At 49.9% G+C, this 21,122-nt stretch overlaps 1 protein-coding gene across 1 annotated transcript; it reads left to right on the top strand.

The window, feature by feature from the left end:
• Nucleotides 1-270: 270 nt before the first annotated feature.
• On the top strand, nucleotides 271-20,256 carry RXRG (retinoid X receptor gamma). The gene is given in 11 exon segments (XM_033067528.2): nucleotides 271-576; nucleotides 579-596; nucleotides 9,566-9,828; nucleotides 12,733-12,877; nucleotides 13,448-13,627; nucleotides 16,030-16,190; nucleotides 17,303-17,432; nucleotides 18,029-18,161; nucleotides 18,825-18,916; nucleotides 19,168-19,273; nucleotides 20,014-20,256. Coding segments are annotated over 11 exon segments (1,404 nt in total). The 5' UTR covers nucleotides 271-548; the 3' UTR covers nucleotides 20,162-20,256.
• Nucleotides 20,257-21,122: the final 866 nt, after the last annotated feature.

The following is a 21,122-nucleotide window of genomic DNA, read 5'->3' on the forward strand; positions in this document are numbered from 1 at the left end:
AGTCCAGCACCACAGCCGAGGCACGATTTGGTGCGGGATGCGAGCGTGGATGTGGAGCTCCTCCGGGCTGGTCCAGAGAATCCCTCCACATGGCCGGAGTCGCTGTTAGTTACCGAGCCGAGCCTTCACTGGTGGAAAAGCCAAGCACCCCCTCCTTCCCCAGGATGCTCCTCCCCTAAACAACTTAACCTCTCCCCCTCCTCCCAATTCCCGATCCATAGCGGAGCCGCCGTGCATTCCCTGCCGTCTCAGCCGGGCGATTATGCTCGGGCGCGCCGGGAGCTGGCAGGGAGCGGAGCCGGCGGGAGCAGGGCAGCGGGCTCTGAGGCAGGGAAGCCCGGCACGGCTCAGCCCGGGCGGCAGCTGCTGCCAGCCTGAGGCGAGGATGAGCCCCCGGCAGGAGGCGGCTGCCCTGGCACCCTCCGAGAGCCCCCGCTCCTGCAGAGCCATGCCCCGGCCCCGGGATGCGCCGCGCTCCGGGCGGCTTTGAAGTTTAGAGAGCAGGGCACTTGTGTTGGGAAAGGCGAGCGATGAACTGAAGATTAAACATGTATGGGAATTATCCTCACTTCATTAAGTTCCTGCGGGCTTTGGCAGTAAGTGTTTTACTTGCGTTTGCGATCTGTGCCTTCTGGGTTAGGTGGAGGGACCGATGCCACGGCGGCGGCAGGGGGATGTAAAGGGAATTTTTTAAGCTAGCTGTAACTACAGTGCCCGTGTGCCTGTGGATGAAGCCGTCCTGTGGTTTTATGTGCTGTGAACTTCTGCACGGCCAGACCAGGCTGCCTGAAATTGTGCAGGCTCGAGTCAAAGCGCCTGTGCTTTGAAGTTCAGGGGATCTTTTGGGAGATGCATGTTTGTGTCTGTGTGCGGCGGCTTCAATCTCTTCATTGTAAAGAACAGGACCAAACCAAGTAAGCATAATTCCAATTTCATTCTTATTAAGGTGTTGGGGGGAAAAACTACTCTTCAAACATAAAGCACCCCCTGAGAAAACTATTTCGTTGCCTTGTGGGGCTAGCTCCTGCCCTTGTGACCCAGATCGCAACCATAATCGTGTGAGGCTGTGTCAGATTAGCCCAGAGACGGCGGAGGGCTGGGGCTGTGACACCCCTGTGCCAGCCCTGCTGCAGGACCCGCAGCTGCTCTTGGGAAATGGACTTTTGCGATCACATTTTTTGGTCTGGAGTTGTTCCCCTCGCCCTGCGGCAGGGATGTGCGAGGGGAAGGGCTCGAGGAGCTGTAGGTCGGGGCGCTTGGCTGCCAGGGGCTGGGAGCACCCACCTATGCACTGCTGACAAAAGTACGGATGGAACTTAGAGTGCGTGCATGTGCAAAGTCTCAGTACCTCTGGAAAACTCCTTGAGTTGTTCCCAGCCCTTCAAGGTGGGTAAATGCCTCCAGAATTCGCTCTGGAGGCCCCCGGGCTGTTTACATCAGCCTGTTATTTCTCTGCTGGGAAGCAGTTTCGTGCAGACACCGGATTGCACATGGGATGGTCCACCACGTGTGTATTTTTTTTTTTTTCACCAGATGCTCACCTCTGGTAATTCTCCAACTCCAGAAAAGTCATTGGTATTGCATCAAGTTAATCCTCGAATTTCACAAGCGCTCTGCTTTCCAAAATACCTTTTTAGGCTGTTTCTGCAGGAAGGGGATGACTCGTAGGGGAATCTATTGCTCACTGGTGTTTTTAAGGACTCAGCAAACACAAACTGAACTCTCTCCTATTGCTGCAATAAGAACGAAACAATGAAAGTGTTATTTGTGTTTAATTTAATTTATTCCTATTATGAATTTGCAATGAACTAAAAGAAAAGTGACATTCAAGCTGATCTTCATAGGAGCCAGGCAGAGATCCCTGTAGGGACAAGGGTCACAACTCTCAGCACAGCCTTTGGAAGATTTCTAGGAGAGGAAATTGGTAATAGGAGCAGAGGGATTTCTGTTCCACCAATAAAGGCAAAGGGACTGTTCTCCAGCAGTTCAGTATATTGGGAGTTTAACTTCCATTTAAAGTATTAAATTGGTGTTTTAACCTGCTTCCAACTTGGTATTAGAAACAGAGGTGTTCTCTGTATGTGAATGTGTGACAGATGCAAAAGCATTGGCCAAGTTCTGTTTGGGATGCTTTCCAACAGTCCCTCTGTCCTGGATGGAGTTTGCCACTCCCACCCACGCTCCCCTCAAAGCCAGAGCTTCCCTGTCCCTGTGGCAGCTCCCTCTCCTTGGTGGCTGGGGGATTTCTGTCTGGCTGAGAAAGCAGTGGCAGTTTTGGTCAGGCAGCTTTAGGGCTGTGTGAGAGGGCAGCCAGGCTGGAGGAGCAGAGCTGGTGGTGACCATGGATGGAAGGGATCTCCCACTGCCTTGGGTCCTCACCACAAAGCCTGTGCAGGCAGCCTGCATCTCCCTCAGGCCCATGGTGTGTTTGTGGTGTTTACTGCTCCCCCATGCTTTGAAAAAGCTGTGAAACTCTTCCTGGGGAACTTCAGGATGCCAGGGCAGTGTCCACACCAAGCTGTCAGCTTGTAGCACTCATTACACTCTGCTGCTGGAGGCCAAAGTTAAGGTGATGCAGGTTCCTGCTGTTGAGCCTGTCTAGATCTTGCATTCAAATTTCCTTTAGCTCTGAAATTCTGGGCTTCAATTTCAGCACAAAAAAAACCAAAAGAAAAAGGTGTCTACCCTCTGCCTTTGCTTTCAGGTAGCTGTTACATCTGCTTTACCTCAATTTTGTCTGCATTCGGGTTAGAAATAAGGTGTTTTTGATGGTATGTGTAACACTCCCTTTGATCTTAAATACCTGAATAGCACCACCAAATTTGTCTGAGGAAGTACATCCACAAGGTGGTCACAAGCATGTGATTTGTGATGAGAAAAGGACAATCTGACTCCAAGATGTCACAGATGAATTTGTAGAATAGCAGGGAAAACATTCAGGTGAAGCACCCTTAGACATCTAAAGCAGGAGATGTGCAAAAAGGAGCAAAGAATGGGCTTTAAAATGTGTTTTTATTCTCCAGAAGGATGCATTTCACCCAAAGCCCAGCTCCCAGGGCAAGGAAAGATGCTGTGCTGGCTGTCCTCTCTCTGAGCACTCTCTGGCACAGTTGGTTGGGGACAAGAACTAACTTGGCTCCTCCACAAAGTCTCTTTTATTAGTACCCATGTAACTTGGCCTGTGGCCACGCCACCTCCGGCTGCAATCTTGTCAGCTCTCCCAAGCAAAGCAGGGTTAGGCCAGGTCGTTTGGGGGATAGGGAGAGGAAAACCCAGATTGTGCCTGGAGTGGCTCTGCTGCCTGCCTGCCTGCCTGGCACCTTCTTCACATGTGGGGAAGTTCTGTGACCTGCGGGATGCTTTTTTCCCCTGGATGTCGTGGCTTGCTGTGTCCGTTCCAGCAATTGTGGATGTGAGGATGGAAAAGAGCCCTTTCCCCCAGCAGAGGTGTGAGAAAATCCAGTGACTGGGCAACTCCAGCATCTGAGGAAAATGAAATTTTAAATTCTGTAAAAGTTTTTCTTTTTAAGCAGGAGACACCTTCAGCTGCCTGGGGCAGCCACAGGTCCTGCAATCACTGGGACCTGTAGCCTCTCCACAAGCTCAAAGAAATTGTGTATGTTTTTTCCTGGTGCCTGCTGGCCAAGTGGGAAATCTGATCAAAAATCATGGAGAAGCCCTTCAGGCCTCAAATTCAACAACTTTTTTTTTTTTTTTTTTTTTTTTTTTTGGATGAGCAACTTTATCCAACTCTTGTGTTTGCTGTGGTCACCAGGGAGATGTGATACCTTGTTAGGGTGTGCAAATTTGGCTTGCAGTTCTTTTTAATTACTTGATGTGTAGTTGCTAAAGGAGTCTTTCCCTGGTGCAGGCTCAGCAGCAGATGCTATTTTGAGGTCTTGGCCTGATTTGGCTGAAATTGGACATTGGGTCAATAGCTTAGTCTGTGCAAGGACATTTGGACATGACACACAGCTTCTTGTGGCCAGGCTCTGGATGGCCCCTGTCTGCAAGGCAGGCACAGGAGCATTACCAGAGAAGAGGGGAAGCAGCTCTTCCCACCACCTGGAGAGCTGAGGGAAACTTTCTGCTGCCCTGTTGGAGAAACCCCTGCTCCCATGTGTGCCACTACAGCTCCTGAAAGTTTTGCTCCTTGTTTTTAGCGGTCAGGAAGGCTGCATTATTTATTGACTTGGAGCTGAGCAGGAAGATGGAAACACAGAGGTTACTGGACCTTAAAAGCAAGGCAAACCCACTAACCTTTCTGTGGGATATTAGCATGGCAGTTTGTGCTGTCTGTGGGAATCTGCTTGGACAGTTAAAAATATCCCCAGAAAGGGAAGAGATTTTTGGTTCATCTTCTGTGTATTAAACAAAAACAACTTCTGCAGTCATGGCAGCAAGACTTTGCTCGATTCCAGTTGTCATGGGTATCCTGCTACATAACTGCAGCCAGGTTCAGGAGTGTTTCTCACAGGTATTTCCCTCTCAAGGTCGTCCCCAAGGACGAGCTGTTTGCCAGGCTGCACCTCCCACGCACACTCGTGCTCCTCTCCTGAAATCAGCCTTTCTCTGCCTGTCTCTTCCCACTTCTCGGTGCTTTCTGAGCTGCAGAGGATGAAGTATCTGCAAAGTCATGTGTCAGGCAAGGCAGCTCACACCTTTCAGTGTTTGTGCCAATGAAATGAACCTTTTCTCTGAAGCCTCAGGAGCATAAGTGTTTTTCATTATTTGATGATTTCAGCTTTTGATTCTCTCTGATATTAAAAAGAAAACTGTGAATGTTGAGAGCATCATCATCTCTAGGCTTGCCTGGGATCTTCAAGGATTATTTTAGGCCTTGGCTGAGGTCAGACCCTGGTGTTGAACATGGGTATTCCTCTCAAGGCTTTGCTGGGTGTTAGAGCTGGAGGGGCATTAGCCGAAAAACAAATTTGCAGCCTGTGGTGGTTACACAGACAATGTGTGTAGTGCTTGGAAGTTTCTGGTCTCTGCATCTTGATTCTTCTTTCTGCTCAGGTGTAACTGCTGAAAATGATGTTTGCTGCCGTGATTTGTGTGAAAATCAGACAGTTTTATTGGTTGCAGCCTGGTTCCTTCTCTTCCTGCTGCCTTCACCAAGGTGTTTGGGGTCACTTGTGCTCTCTTGCAAAAGAGAATTCTTGTATTTCCTCAGCTTTTCCAGGGAAGTGCTTGGAGCACAGAGGTGCATCCCAAGTGCCTTTACCAAGCTCACATTGGTTGTTTCTCTGTGTTAGCCCAGACCTGGCTGTTGAGCACTAGAGCTTTTGTGCTCTGCAGGTATATCTGTTGGACACCTACAATTCTGCTGTGGTGTGGATGGTGTTCTTCTACTCCAGATTTATGAGGCTATTCGTGCACATTTCCTATCCCTGGATTAGGATTTTGCTGAAGATGAACACAGTTTGAGTGTCAAAGCTTTGTGTGCGTGCTCAGCTTCAGTAGCCTGTGGGTGAAGGTGATGCCCGTGTCCCAAGGGCAGTATTTTCAAAAGGCAGAGAAATGGGTGTTTCTTGGGGTCTTTCTTCATCATTTTTCCTAATGTCAGCAGAGATGCCTAAGCTGACACTGGATGTTGTTCTGAATGCTGAAGCGACAGCGTGGACACTGTCTGTGTGTGTGCTTCCAGCTGCTCCCTGCCACAAACTGTGCCCTGATTTGCAGAGCTGCTTTGAAACAGTGAAGCACCCAGAAGGAAGTTCCTTCTTCCTAAGCTTTGCGTCCTTCAAAGAGAAGGCTGGAGCGTGTGTTTCTGTTTCAGATGGAGGGTTCTCTGGGCAGTGCGTGTTTGCAGCGGAGAGAAAATCCGCAAGATCCTCCTGTCCTCTCTTCCCCTGCTCCTCCAGACAGAAATAAATACAAACCCGAGCTTCCCTGAACTTGGACAGGAAACTGGCTGTCCATGCACTAATGTGGGGAAGGGAAACAGGGAAGAAAGACAAGCAGCCCCACTTGTGGATGAGAAATAAGGCAGTGATGAGTGCGGAGTGGGTGGCCAAAAGCAGCGGCGAGCGCTGGTGCTCGGTGCAGGTCCCAGCTGTTCTTCCCCAGCTGGTGTGGGGACGTGGCCAGTGTGGCTGTGCCCTGTGCTCCTTAGGGCATCCCCAGCCCTGCTGTCACCTCACATTACCTGATGGACACGCTGCAGGTCTGTGTAAATGTCACCTGTGCCCAGCGCTGCTGCGGGGGCGGCCGGCTGTGCCTGGCAGGACTGAGTGCTGTCTGCCCAGCCCACCCTGCTCCAGCCCAGAGCTGCTTCCCTGCTCCAGAGCAGCTCCTCTCTAGCCCTGCTCCACTGCTGTTTGTCTGTCCTCCAAATGATGGGAGTAAACACCTGGAGTAAAGCCATTCCATCCCGGTGAACCCAAGAATCCTGGGTTCTGCTGGGAGATGTGGGACACAGACCATCAGTATCTTCTTACAAATAATTTAATTAATTAATTAATTAATTTCATAACATGGCCGTTTGCACAGTCCAAAACCTCCCTGGCTTCTTTGAACTGAAAGAGGTTTGAGCATACTCAGCTGAGTGAATAATTAACCCCAGGGTCAAGGATGCTTTGGCATGGCTCTTCCTGCACACCTTTCAGCCATGAAAATTGCTCCTCTCACAAGCTGATAGTCTGCTAACAGTCATTTCTTATATCCCTCTCGGAGCACTCTAGCCTGAAAATGAGAAGCTGAGAGGAGGATTTTCCCCAGGTGCAGGAGAATGCATTTCTGCTCCCCTGGGAAATGGCTTAGCAGACTTATCCCAGAAAGGGGCTGGAAGTCAAAGTTTTTTTTGTTATCTGTGGGCTTTTTGTGGTCATTGTTGTGCTTTTCTAAATGGAGGCTTTATTCCAATTTGTAACAGATGGATAAAGTTGTCGCTTGCTAAGTGGAAAGTTAACACTGCTGGATTTGACCAAGGGGTTTTTCAGAGCCTTGGCAGGACAGTGTGGTCAGGCACTGTAGAAACAAGCATGTTCACTCTGGTTTGTGTCATCCGGCCCTGGTAAAGCCTGGCTTTATACCTCTGTGCTCTCCAGCAGGTATTTTCATTTATCCATCCATCTCCACCAGCAAACACCCAGTGCATTCACACTTTTCCTCTTCAATATCTCCTTGCTGGGATAGCAGAGGTACAAACCCTCTAGGTCTTCTGGATTTGACCTTTGGTCCCATCCTGGGGTCTAGGGGACTCCCCTGGGCCCAACCCCGAAATGTTTTCCCCTTGACAGGGGCACAAGCCCACAGTGGGGCTTGCACTGGCCAGCAACCTCCTTGTGTCAAAGTCTGGAAGCTTTCACGTGAAGATGTGAAGCCTGGAGCCTCTCTAATGGAGAAACTTAGCAGTGACAGCATTTCTGTAAGGTCTGGCATAAAAGCAAACAGTTAACTCTCCTGGGTGTCTTTTCTTGTTGGTTTAAATCTCTTCTGCATGATACTTTCAAAATATGCCCTTTTCTGTGTTAATGGAAAAGGATGAAGAGTCATTCTTCTGCTCAGCTGTCCTGGTGTGATAGATCTTTGCCCAATATCCCCTGCAATGACTTATTTTCCAAGCTGAGGAATCCTCAAAGGCAATGTTGTTTACCTAGTTATTTAAAGAGGCATAAAAGCAAATTCTTTCTAGGTCTGTGCTACAGATGCTGGGGAGGACTGGTGTGTGTTGTGGTACCACAGGTGATGAAAAATGCATTTGCTTTTCTCTGAAGCTGATAATGGCCCGAGTCAGGATGATCCTTTTAAGCCCCAAGGAACATCAGAGGTGCCTGTGTGAGCTGAGTGCTTGCTTAGATGAGGGGGATGGTCCAGGCAGGCACTCTGTCCCTGGGATGAGGGACTTGAGCGCTTGGAATCCGTTCCCAGGTAGGGACTTTGCTGTCTGCTGACAGAAAGCAGGCTGTGTGTCTCCCTGATGGTGGCAGGGGGACGTGGGGTGACTCTGTGGCAGCAGGCAGGAGCCCTGGCCCTGCCTCCAGACCGCCTCGCTGCCTCCGAGGCTTCTGCTCTTGTCATTGAGCCGGCTTCCTCTTGCTGCACATCGCTCTCCCACTGGGAGAATTGATCCAAAAAGCCAGAGCAAGAATTGACAAAGACCTTTCTCCCCCTCCCTCTGCAGAATTAAGTCTGAAGTGGGTTGATAACGGCGGATCGAGTCCTCCTTGACTCTGACAAATGTCTTTAATGTTATTCAGCAAGCTGACCTTTTCCCGTCTTTATTGTGCATCTTCCCTTTGAATCAGATTTGATTGTTACTTCAGGTAGAATAACAAACACTGTCACGTAAATAACTTTGCAATAATGTTAAAAGGAGGAAAAAAAACCCACAAACAAACAAAACACTAAAGCGCTGCCTTACTTGCAAATGCAAGGGGAGAACGTATCCTCTGTGCCAGCCATGAAAAACCAAGTGTGTGACCTTCCCACACAGCATCTTTGCCTTGCTACTCCAGGGAATGATCTCCTGTGTTGAAAAACCAACAGAGAAATAATGGTTCACAGAAATGTTAATGACAGCTAATGCTAACTAGGGCTGGAAAATTCTAAAGGAGGGAGAAAAGGTCAGGTAGATCCTTAAAATGCACCTAAATACACAACCCATTGGGACTAGTGGGCATTTGATGCCTAGATGGCCTCTGAGTATTTGTGACTGGTCTTGCAGAAGACAGTGTTTGGCTCTCGGTTGAGCTGTTCAGCCTTGGAGTCTGCCCTGAAGTGGCAATGATCAGGGTTGTGTTGTTTTTCTACACCACTTCTTCCCCAGCAGGGTTCAGGGGCAACCTGATCTCATGGGGCTCAGCTTGGTGATGTGCACTGCAGCTCTGTAGTGTGGAGGGAGGAAACCCTCTGTCCCTGTAGCTGTGAGAGGCCCTGGCACATCTGTGCGGCCAAAGCCTCTGCTCTGATTTGTACAAGTGAGGAAAAATAAAGGACAAATTGTTTTGTGGCTGCCTCGTCCTAAAACTTACTAGTGTGTCACGAGCCATTCCTGTGTTGCTCCAGCCCCTGTGGAAGATGCTGGCATCCAGCTGTGAAGTCAACATGTGGAATGGAGCAGTGGTGACACACGTGGGTGGGAAGGGAGGAAATTAAACCATGGGAGTACAAGGCCAGAGCCATCTCAAGGAGCAGAGGTGCTTCATAAAACACGTGGAACATTCAGAGTTGCCAGGCTGGCTGATGAGGATTTCAGGGTTTCAGAAGTGTGCTGTCTCTAGAGCTGGCTTGGGAAGAAAGAAATGGGGCCTCAGGGAGGAGTTCAGAGAAAACCAGCCCGAAGCAGGCAGGCAGTGGTGCCTTCCACCAAGTCTGCTGAGGCACCAGAGTGGAGAAGGAATATTTTGTTATTAGCATTATCCTCCCAATAAACTTCGTTGCTGTATAGAACTCCTTTTCCTGTACTCCAACCAACATTTTGTTCTTTTCCCCTTTCAGCACAATTTGCTGGCTGGTTTGAGGTTGGTTTTGAGGCTGGGCTGGCATTTGAAGCGCGGCTGGGCAGCTGATGGCTGTAACACTCTGTGAGCGAGCTTCACCTCTCTGCTTCTCCCTGCAGATTCCCCCGTGCACGCCAGCTCCACGTCGGTGAGCCTGTCCTCGGGCCTTTCCGCAGGGAATCCCGTGGAGGGGCCCCACAGCTACCTCGAGCCCCCCGCCAGCGCCGCGCGGGCGCTGCCGCCGCCGCCCATGAACGCCCTGGGCTCCCCAGTGAACACCCTGGGCTCGCCCTACAGGGTCATCACCTCCTCCCTGGGCTCGCACCCCGTGGCTCTGTCCTCCGCTCCGGGCATGAATTTCGTGGCCCACGGCAGCCCACAGGTGGGGATGTGCGCGCTTCCCTCGCTGCAGGGTGGGTGAAGTCCCAAAGGTGGAGAGGGAGGGGTGGCTGCTGGGGAGTTTGGCCACTCAGGGAGCTCAGCTGTAAAGAACACTTTCTAGCACGTGAATAAATCACAGACACAGTTTTAAAATACCTACAGGAAAGGGAACAGAGCTAATTTCCAGCTTTGTTCTCACTGCGGGTGCAGTCTGGCTCTACTGTACATGGCAGCAGACAGGATGCCAGGGGCTGCAGCACGTGAAACATTGCCCTTCCTCCTGCAGAAGCATATCTGCTTCGTTTCGTTATCTGGAAAGGAGACAGACTTTCCAGGGAGAGACAAATGTTAATGCTAAATGCCAGCCACCTACTGTGTTGTGTATAAACTTGGCCTGAAGCGAAATGCAGCACTCCCATCCTTACTGCCTGTGCTCTTGTGAGTGCTGAGGTTTCCCTTCCAGACCCAGGTGTTGGGGCTGGCACCTCCCCAGAGCCATGGATGGGGCTGGGAGCCTCCTAGGGTGGCTCTGTGGGATGGAGACGTGCTGCTCCAAAAGCTTGGCACCACCTCCTGCATTTCTGGTGGCAGTGTGGCATTTTGACAGAGAGCTGGAATGTTCTGGGCATCCAGATCTAAGTGAAAATTCTGCCTCTCATAAGGAAGATTTTGTGTTTTATTAGTGGGACCTGAAGGTAGAAGTGCTCAGAAGCCTCGTGACTCCTGATAAGGAAAAAGCAAGGAGATGGTCCCCAAGCCTTCTGTGCCCCATTCCCTGCTGCTGCTCTTGGAACACCTGAAGCTTTCTTAGCACCTGGAAGGCTGGGAGGGGATGGTATTAAGGAGGTCCCTGAAGAGCTCTGAAAGAGAATGAGGTTTGCACACTTTCCCCAGCATCCTCAATTCCTGTGTGGGCTCCTGCTGTCAGCATCCCTCTTCCCCTTGCGCCACCCAGCTGTTCCCCATGGATGTGAGGGTATTTGTGCCCATGACATCAAGGACAGGATGGTTGGACAGGAAATCGTGGCAGTATTGGCTGTTGGGAGCCTTTCCTTTGGGATTGGGGATGCTCTGGGAAGTGGTTTCCCCAGCCCGGGCGCCACGCCAGGTTCCCAGATCCGAGGAGAGGGTTCCATTTGTGTTGCCTCTAATGCAAGGAGACAGCTGGGCCCTGGGGATTCAGCAGGGAGCCAGCTAATGGATTTGGGTTCAAGCAGTTGTCCCAGATATCATACATGATTGCACTTAACCTGCAGGAGTCAAGCTCTAAGGACACTGATGGCTAAAACTGCCCTGTGTGTCCCCCTCCCATGCACCCTCTCTCCCTTTTATTGTTTCAAAGTGCAGACAGGGAGGAAGAAAAGGTGGTACCTGAGTTCTGAGTGACATTTTAAACCACAAAAAGTTCCTCCTGGCTCAGCATTCTGCCCAAGATGATGGGCACTTGTGGGGTTTATTTCTCCTTTCCTTGGCTTGGGTTTTGAAGCATAAGGCTTTAGAGTTGCCTGGTTTGAGTCTCTGATGGGGGATCGAACCTCTGTTCCTCTGGGCAGTTTTTCCCAATACACTTGTATTTTCTAGTGGAGCAAAACAAGTTGGTCTGATTTTTGCTGGATATTTTTTGTTTTCCTTGTTAATAAAACCTTGAAGCTTTGAAAATGAAGGGACAGCAGTGAGGGAAGCTAAGAACGAGCTTTGCCTTTTTATTTTTCTTAGGACAGGTCCAAAAAGGGATGAACCCTTGTTCTTTACTGAAATTTACTGTGGAAATTACCTTTTTTTTGTGGGAAATGTGCAGTTCCTTGGAGCAAATGGAGAACTTTCAGCAGCATGCATGAAATCTACTGTTTTAAATGTTACAGAGATTGGAATGAAGGCTCGAGCTGGGTCTTCATCCAAACCTTTGTTTTCTATCCCTGCTTCTGCCCTGCTTGCTGGGAAGAAGAAATTGAGTTGATAAACTGGCACAAACAACTCAGGGGTGGAACAACCCTCCCCAGCCCTCAACCCACGACAGTGGGGAAGGTGATTTGATGGAAAGCTTGGAGACACATTGGTGTGCCCAGTTTTTACAAGACATGCTCAATAGCCCTTAATCCTCCCTGCCCTGCCCGTGGCTCCAAAGCAAACAGCAATAAAATGAAGCCCTGGGTAACGTCAGGCTTTGGTCTCTAATTGATGTGGGTTTGTAACCTTTAACTTCAGCAGCCACGAGCAGCTCCTGGGGATCTCGCTGAGGGCTCTGCATTGTTTGCCTGCATCTCACAGCCACTGATTTTTAGATGCTCAGCCCTTTGTTTTATTTATTTATTTTTAATCTGGTAACCCCAAATCTGCCACCTGTGATAGTGTTTGGGAACCAAAGTCCCAGAGAGTCCCCAGATATCCATGTTTTCATGTGCACATGCAGATATCATGAGTCAGGGAAATTAACCCACTAATTTTTTTTTTTTTTTTAACATTATTACAGCTTCCCTAGCCGTGCAGCAGTGCAGGTCGGGTTGTAACAAATCACCTGGCTGCAGAACTCTTCTTTGCTAAGCTGTTAGTGCTTGTGGCTGCCAGCAGGCAGCGATCAGCATCCTCTAATGAAGCAGGCAGGACCCACCAGCCTCATGGCTTGGAGGCTGTAACTGAGCAGCTGAGCTTACTGCCTGCCCTTTTCCAGCTCTGCTTAGTCCTGGCTTTGGTTACAACATCAGGTATCTGCTTTAGTGCCTGCTCAAACCCCTCCTGCTGCATTCAGCAGAGGATATTTGCCTGCCCACAGCAGCTCCGTGGGCTTGCTGGGGATAAACCTGTGGGACAAGCCCAGCAGGAGCAGCAAGGGAAGGGTCAGCTCCATTTGGGGATGGTTTCATCGAGATGTGAGTGTCTCCCTCTAATTGTCTTGTGGCTTCTGCAGCTCAATGTCCTGAACAACGTCAGCAGCTCAGAGGATATCAAGCCCTTGCCGGGTCTCCCGGGGATGGGGAACATGAATTATCCATCCACAAGTCCAGGATCCCTAGCCAAACACATCTGTGCCATCTGTGGGGACAGGTCCTCAGGTAGGAAGGAAGTTTTCTTTCCTTGTGCAGTGAGGACTCTCCTGGTGCTCTGAAGCAGGGCTTGGGGCTCGCTGGGGCCATGCTGGCATTGCAAGATGATGGCTGGGCCTGGCTGGCTGTGCTGCAGATTAGTGCCCAAAAGTGAGCAAACCCAAATGCTGTGCTCTTCTCCCTTGTGTGTGTAATCTCATTTTACCTTCTGTCCCTGTCTACTAAAGGTAAATCTGTGGAAATCTCTGTGTTCCCATTTACCTCTGCTTTGTGCTAGCTGGGTTCTGGCTGTGTCTGGCTTTTCTCTCATACCCCATAAGCCTTGCAAGCCCTCTCCAAATCATGCACCCCATTTGCTGCCTGTGGCTGTTCTGCAGCTGTGATGCTCCACATCACCCTGCTGGGATGCAGCCCCTCCTTATCCCAGGAGAGCAGTGCTCCTGTGGTTTGACTGCTGCTGGTCGCTATTGCTGCAGAGGTGATGCCCTGCAGGTTTTCACCTTTGGGTTGGTTTGAGCTCCTGCACGCTGGAAGGAAGGGCAAACAGCTGCCTGCCCAGCCACTCCCTTGCCTCCCCAGGGAAGCACTATGGGGTGTACAGCTGTGAGGGCTGCAAAGGCTTCTTCAAGAGGACGATCCGGAAGGATCTGATCTACACCTGCCGGGATAACAAGGACTGCCTCATCGACAAGCGCCAACGCAACCGCTGCCAGTACTGCCGCTATCAGAAGTGCCTGGCCATGGGGATGAAGAGGGAAGGTAGGACTGGGGCTGCTGCAAGCAATGGGATTGGAGAAATTTCCCTTCATTGTTTAGGATAAGTCAGGTTCTTGGTGGCAAAACCCCACACTGGGAGCATCAGGGCATTGTGGACCTTGTTAAGTGAGGGGAATGAGATCATGGTTTAGGTTGGAAAAGACTTTTCGGATCAAGTGGAGCCATTGGCCCAGCAATGTGGATTCCACACTAAACCCTGTCTCTAAGTGCCACATCTACCTGTCCTTTAAACACCTCTGGGATGGTGACTCAACCACCTTCCTGAACAGCCTGTTCCTGTGTTTGACAACCCCTGCTGTGGAGAATTTTTTCCTGATAGGGAGAGGAGCTGATAAGGGAAGAGACTGATGGGGAGGTTATTACACTGTATTTTTTTCTCACCTAAACACACACACTAGTGAGCGTTGAAGCTTTTAACTGATTTTGACCCAATCTTGCTTCTAGTTAGTGACTCTTAATGGCTTGGACCCCTTGGAAACCTGTAAACATCTGCTGGGGACAGCACCCAGCAGTGAGGGGTCCTGCAGCCTTCTTGTCTCCTTTGTCAAGAGCAGCTTCCTTTTTTACTTTTTGATTTGCTGACTTTTTTTGTCATCACCTAATTCTTGTCCTGAGGATAAGGGTGAATGATTTATTTTTCTCTCTTATTTTATAGTTCTCTAGCCTCACCTGCTGAGCCGGCTTGTCTCCCAAATTATACTAACAGATGCAAGGTCAGGAAGTGAGAACCAACACAGCATTTAAGCTCATTTTTCCTAAGATACAGTAAGGGAGCTGCCCTCAGGGTTGGATGCTGGCAGGCAGTGTAGCTGTCCCTTTTGGAGGCCGTGCTGTTCCCCTGTGGAACTTGCAGACTGTTCCCTGTGCAGGGCAGAGCCTGGGGAAGCAGCTGTGACACTGGGCATGAACTGATCCTCATCCTGCAGCATCACCAAAGCTCCTAGGGCAGCAGGGGGCTGCAAAATCAAATCAGGCTGGAATCAAAGACCTAATCCCAGGCACAGCTCCCTCTTCCAGCCAGGTGCAAAGTGGTTCAGAGGACCAGGGTGTTAAAGCAACTTCCTTTTGCAGAGAGTGAAAATTTAAACCCCAGGATCCTGGTGGATCCTGCAGGAGTTTGACTGCAGCAATCACAGGGGCTTTTTGGGAGCTGCAGAAACTGGGGACAGAGTGCAGCTTGAGTTCAGGGGCTGGTATTTCCTGCCATGTTCTTTCTTCCAGTAAGATTTTGGTGACTTCAGAGGCACTTGCAATGGCTTTTCCTGTCCATTACTCTAACGAGGACAAATGTTCCTCCCAGCTAGCTGGCATATACCTGTGTCCTGTGTTGTCCTATCTCACAAACACCAGGCTGGATGCCCCACTGATCTCCTTGGGTGCTGCCATTTCTCCCCAACAGTGAACTAAACAATATAATAGTTTATAATAATGATATAATAATAATAATGTATAAATAATATAATATTTTGTATATTATATCTATTTATATATTATATATGATATTGTATTTAGAATAATATTGTATTTATTTCTAATTATATAAAAATATTACACCTGCTGGTTGCTTCTTTTTTTAAACAGAATTATCATATTTCCCTTTGGGATTTTCTCAAAAAAAAAAAGGTGTACCCAGGACTTCTGTTGCACAGAAGATACACAGGTCCTACACCGACCTGTCTTACACACAGCAGCCCCGGGAGTTAATAACTGAGCTTTGGAGAGAATGTCATGATTCCGTGCCTTCAGTCAGCAACTGTTTTGGAAAAGATTACAGAGAGGGGAGAAGTGACTGAGGGTGTTGGGGTATTGATGTGGAAGGAACATTCTGGTGGGGAGGATGAGGAAGAGAGGTGGTAGAGGGAGAGGTGATGCCAGACTGGGCAGGATTTTGCTCAGAAATGAGACAAGCAGCATGTGTGAATGCAGCTGGGGTTTGGGACTGTGTAAGCCCTGCTGCTGGATACTCTGACTGCTGTGGGATTGTTGAAAGTGTACTGGGACTGTTGGAAGCATGCTGAGAGCATAAAAAACCTGTGAGTGCTGGGTCCCTCCTTCTGCACCTAGTGACAGCCGAGTCCAGGCTGCCACCTGGAGGTACCAACTCCTCTCTGTTCTGGAGCTTCATACTTTGGAAATGAATTTGTCAGTTTGTAAATCTGATATCCAGTTTGTCAAATTTGGAGGCTACTGGTCTGCAGCAACCTCAGAGGTTCTTGGTGTGGGCGCAGCCAGTTTAATGACTGTGCATCTGAAATACCCCTGAAATATTTTTAATTAAAAAAAAAATATATTTTCTGTGCTGCCCCTCCTGAGGGGGTTTCTCAGCCCCATCTATGGGGACCCCTGTGAGCAGGTGAGTGTCAGACCGTGTCTGTGTCCCACAGCTGTGCAGGAGGAGAGGCAGAGGAGCAGGGAGCGCAGTGAGAACGAGGCTGAGTCCACAAGCAACGGCAGTGAGGACATGCCCGTGGAGAGGATCCTGGAAGCTGAGCTGGCAGTGGAGCCCAAAACGGAGGCGTACAGTGACGTGGGCACGGAGAGCTCGGTAAGAGCCACTGGCATCACCTGCAACCAGAGATGAGGGGCTCTGAGCTGGCATTTCAGCAGACCTAGCAAAACGATTTTGCTCCACACCACCTAAAAATCAGCAACAGTTTTTATTTGGAGCTACTCTGCGTGATGACCAGAAAACAGCCTGTATGTTATTTTCCAAGCCTTTCTTTTCCAAGTCTCCTTTAGTTTCAATGAGTGGATAGGGAAATAGATGCTGGAGAGTCTGAGCCCTGTACTGGCTTTCACACCTCCATGGCCATGAACACTTCTTGTCTGTCTGTCCCTGTGACCAAGACCACTGCTGTGGTTTCACTGGTTTGGGTAAAACTGCTGCACATGCCTTTACAGGGGCTGCTCCCTGGCTTTTAGATGTGCCCTGGGGAGCAGGACTTGCTGCCAGCCACGAGGGACTTGCTTTGCAAAGGACAACAAGCAAACAGAAAAGTCTGGCAACCAGCTTGATGCCTTAGGATTTTGGCTTTTAGATTTTTTCAAATCCTGTACTTTAGTGTATAACTCTAAAACTCCATATAGAGTGTTAGCTACTGTCTTCGTGTTTTATTCAGACAAAACAATGAAAAAACTTAAGGACACTCTGCAGCCTCAGGCTCTGGAAAGTATATACAGAAGTGAAATGGGGGAGAACAAACTGGGTGAATATGGTTTCATTACCTGAAGCTGTAATTGGAGGATTAACCCCTGATGTGCAAATGGACCAAATTTATAATTGCATTAAAAACTCCTGGCCATTGTCCATCTTGGGTGTAGCCTTTTGACTGCCCAAGGTGTATCTGTTGAAGACCTTTAATAAATACCCACTTTTACTCTCTCAATCTTGTTTAGCCTCTGTTCTAGGTGGCCTCTCCAAGGCATCAAGCTGGCTTGGCTGGCTGCAGAGGGGGACAGTGGTGACAAGTACCTGCCCTTCCAGCAGCACCCAGCTGAGATTATTGGCTGAGATTATTTGAGTGTTGTACTTGTGGCCTTGAGTATCGTTAGCTCAATACCACGTACAGCATTGATTGTGATTGTGATGATGAAAGCTTTTCCATTGATGAGTTCTCTTTTCCTCTGCTCTTTCCCTTTTTTACCCCTCTTTGTTAGACCAATGACCCTGTCACCAACATCTGCCATGCTGCTGACAAGCAGCTCTTCACCCTCGTCGAGTGGGCCAAGCGCATCCCCCACTTCTCCGACCTGACGCTGGAAGACCAAGTGATCCTCCTGCGGGCAGGTAGTGTCCCCCTCCTGGCCCCTGGCTGGCCCTGCTGGCCCTGCCCCTTCTCTGGGACAGCCAGCCAGGCTGGATGGTGCACATGCAATCCTGAGCCAGTCCATCCGTGCGTCTCCCGTTCCGAGACACGATGAGAGGTTGGCAGAGGTTGTGGGTGGGGGAATAAAATCTGTTTGTAAAGGGATTGCAGTTGCTAGCAATATGGTTTTTAGGAAGAAAACCCAGAATATTTCCCCCCTTTTCTTTTTGTTATAATTTTATTTTTTCCCCCTTTGAGCCAATTTCTGCTTCTTGATTGCTACTGGTTAGGGTCATAAAATCATAGAATATCCTGAGATGGAAGAAACCTGCAAGAATCATCAAAGTCCAACTCCTGGCCCTGCCCAGAACAACCCCAGGAATCACACCATGTGCCTGAGAGCATTTTCCAAATATTTCCAAGGGATAGGCCACCCTTGCAGTGTTGGCAAGGGGTGCAGCTGATACCTGGGGTGCCAACTCTCCTCTGAGTTTGATTTAAAGCCAGCTCTGCTGCTCCACATGGGACTGATTTTTGGCCGGACTGGCTCACGTGTCCTGCGCTCCTGTGCTTGCAGGCTGGAATGAGCTGCTCATTGCCTCTTTCTCCCATCGCTCTGTGTCGGTGCAGGACGGGATCCTGCTGGCCACGGGCCTGCACGTGCACCGCAGCAGTGCCCACAGCGCTGGCGTGGGCTCCATCTTTGACAGGTACCTGGCCCTGGGGCTGTCATCCCCCAAAAGGGGTGGCCTGAATGGGAAAGATGTCCTTAAGGGGAACTAGAGCAAACCCTTTGTGGTTTGGGGCAGGGGATGCTTGACTGCCTTGAAAAACAAGAATGGGGTGAAAAGCACGGTGGGAAGGGATTTGCAGCTGCAGAAGCAGATGTTGGGTTGGGTGTGCAGAGAGAGGAATGCTCCTCTCTTGAAAGTTTACTGTATCTAGGCCTAATACTGCTCACCAAGAGCTTTAGATGGCAAAGCCTTAAACCCCAACCTGCTTGTGTGAAAACTGCACACATGCTGTCCCTGGCATGCCTGCTCCCTGCCTGGCAGGACACTGCCTCACCACTCTACACACCTGGCACGTGTAAGAGCAGTGCCCATCTTTTACTACACAGTAAAAAGTGGAGAGAACCCACGTGGTTTTCCTTGAGTGAGTGCAAATTGTGGGTGCTGTGTGCTGAACAGGGGCAAATTTGATGCTCAGGTCCCTGGATGTTGCTGATGCACTTGTAGAACAGTGGTGTGGGGCATGGCTGTGCCTCAGTGATGCCTCTCTTCCTGCTGAGAGGAGCTGAGGGTATTCCCAGGTGCTTTTCAGTGGAGACACTGATCTCTGGTTGTCTGCTCACCCCTGTCCCCCACACGCAGGGTTTTGACAGAACTGGTGTCCAAAATGAAAGACATGCAGATGGATAAGTCGGAGCTGGGGTGCCTGCGAGCCATTGTCCTGTTTAACCCAGGTAAGTCCCAGGCTGGGGACAGTCCCAGGTGACAAACGGTCTGTCTGGGGCACAGCAGGTCACTGTGACAGTGAGCATCAGGGCTGCAGGCAGATTTTGTGCTTTGGGTTGGAAGGTTCCTCGAGGATCATTCCAACCCCTCTGGATACAGGATTAAAGAGGGCGTGAGTCCTCTCCTGCCCGTGCACACAGTGCAAAGACCCCCCTCTGCAGAGATTCTTTTCCCCACCTGTATTTTCTCCCTTGACCAGATGCCAAGGGTTTGTCCAGCCCCTCAGAAGTGGAGTCACTGAGGGAGAAGGTCTATGCCACGCTGGAAGCCTACACGAAGCAGAAGTACCCCGAGCAGCCAGGGCGGTGAGTGCCACCAGCAGGGGCAAGGCAGTGCCACCCCCACCCTGGAGAGAGGAGGCTGGGCACAGACTGAGCCTGTGCTGCCTCTGCCTGAGCCGCAGTGCCCAAATCCCGAGCCTTCAGGGTGCCCTTGAGATGGAATTTCGTTGCTTTCCAATCCAATCCCACCCTCTGCTGGCCGAGCTCTCGAAGCGCTGGCAGCTGGGTCGGTCCCCACCACTGCAGTTTTCTCCTGCTGGTTTTTTTTTGGCTCTTGCTGTCACCACAGACACTGTGGGCAGGGGGAACAGGGAGCAGGCTGCTGGATGCAGCCCCCTTCCAGCTGTGCCTCCAAATGGGAGGCGAGGGGCTATGCACCCTCTCGGAGCCTGGGGATTTTTGGAAGACACATTTAAACAGTACCATGGAGATGTAAGTCTTATAAGGTGTTAAGATGTTCAAAACTTGGAAGGAGAATCTGGATGTATAATATTTTTTTTCTTTTCCTTTTTTTTCCTTTTCCTTTTTTATTTTTTCCATAAGTTTCAAAAATGCCAAATTCTGTTTTGCAATTCTGTTTGGAATTCTGTTTTTTTTCTCCACACGAGGCAACAAATGCTTACCTTGAAAGCTTAAGGGAATCTAAGTCTGCGAATGCCCGGAAGCATTTTTTTGGGGGGAGAATTTGGCTGCTGCAGGTTTGGAGATAGGTGGGAGAGGGCAGCCAGTGCCTCCCTTGTGGCTCTGACTCGGGTCTTCCCCAGGTTTGCCAAGCTCCTCCTGCGCCTGCCGGCACTGCGCTCCATCGGGCTGAAGTGCCTGGAGCACCTCTTCTTCTTCAAGCTGATTGGAGACACCCCCATCGACACCTTCCTCATGGAGATGCTGGAGACACCCCTGCAGGTCACCTGAGGGTCTGTGTGGCCAGACCCTCGGCCCCCCGTGCCCCTGCACAGCTCCTGCCCCTCTGCTCGGAGCCTGTGAGAGCTCCAGAGATGTCCTTGGCCCTCCGCTCCTCCTGGGCGGGATTGTCGTGGTTTTGTACAGCTGTAAATCACCCCCTGGAACCCTCCCTGGCCTGTCTGGGGGTGGTCACAGATCCTCCACCCACCTAACCATCCCCCTGCCCCCCCTGTACAGATAATTGCTTTAAATTATTTTTTCATTCTCAATAAAAGTCAACAAAAACGAATAAAATGATATTGAGTGGGGAACTGATTGGAGCTGGCAGAGCAGTGTCCTCTTCTGCTGTGGTCACGGCTCCAGCTTGGGATGGGGCTGAGGGTTCCTCCTGAGACTCTTGGGCAGCCCAAATCAGGACAGGAATGTCACTTGGGACATGGCTGCTTGTGCTGGTGGACACAGTCCTCTGCTGAGAGAAGACAGGTATTGCTGCTTCTTGCTTCTGCTAAGGAAAGACCTAGAGGAACTTGCTGCTGTGAATCAAAACATCTCATTCCACTGTCTTAAAAAGAAACTCTTGGACTCTTGGAATTCTTTGAAGTTTTAAAGTAGTATTAAAAGTAAGTTTTTAATGTGTGAGGAGCTGGTTGTTTGGTTTTGATTGGTTGGTTTGGTTTTTTATGTTTTTCTTTTCTGAGCTAGTCTAGTCACTGCCAAAAGAACCAAAGTGTTTCATTTTGGTCCAGGTGGAATATTTTGGAGTGACACAGACCTTGTGTGCTCATGGATAACTTTCCATTTTCCTGATGCTTCATGCATCCTGTTCTCTTTTTTTATTGTTATTTCCCTCCGTATTTTTGCTCTGGATCACAACCCCCAAATTTATAACCTCACACTTCCACGAGTGGAAGAAAGGAACAAGACACTAAAAATTTATCCTCAGAGGCCTGCCTGGTCCTTCCCCTGCTCC

Source organism: Catharus ustulatus, chromosome 9 (assembly GCF_009819885.2).
Source record: "Catharus ustulatus isolate bCatUst1 chromosome 9, bCatUst1.pri.v2, whole genome shotgun sequence".
Classification (NCBI taxonomy): Eukaryota; Metazoa; Chordata; class Aves; order Passeriformes; family Turdidae; genus Catharus; species Catharus ustulatus.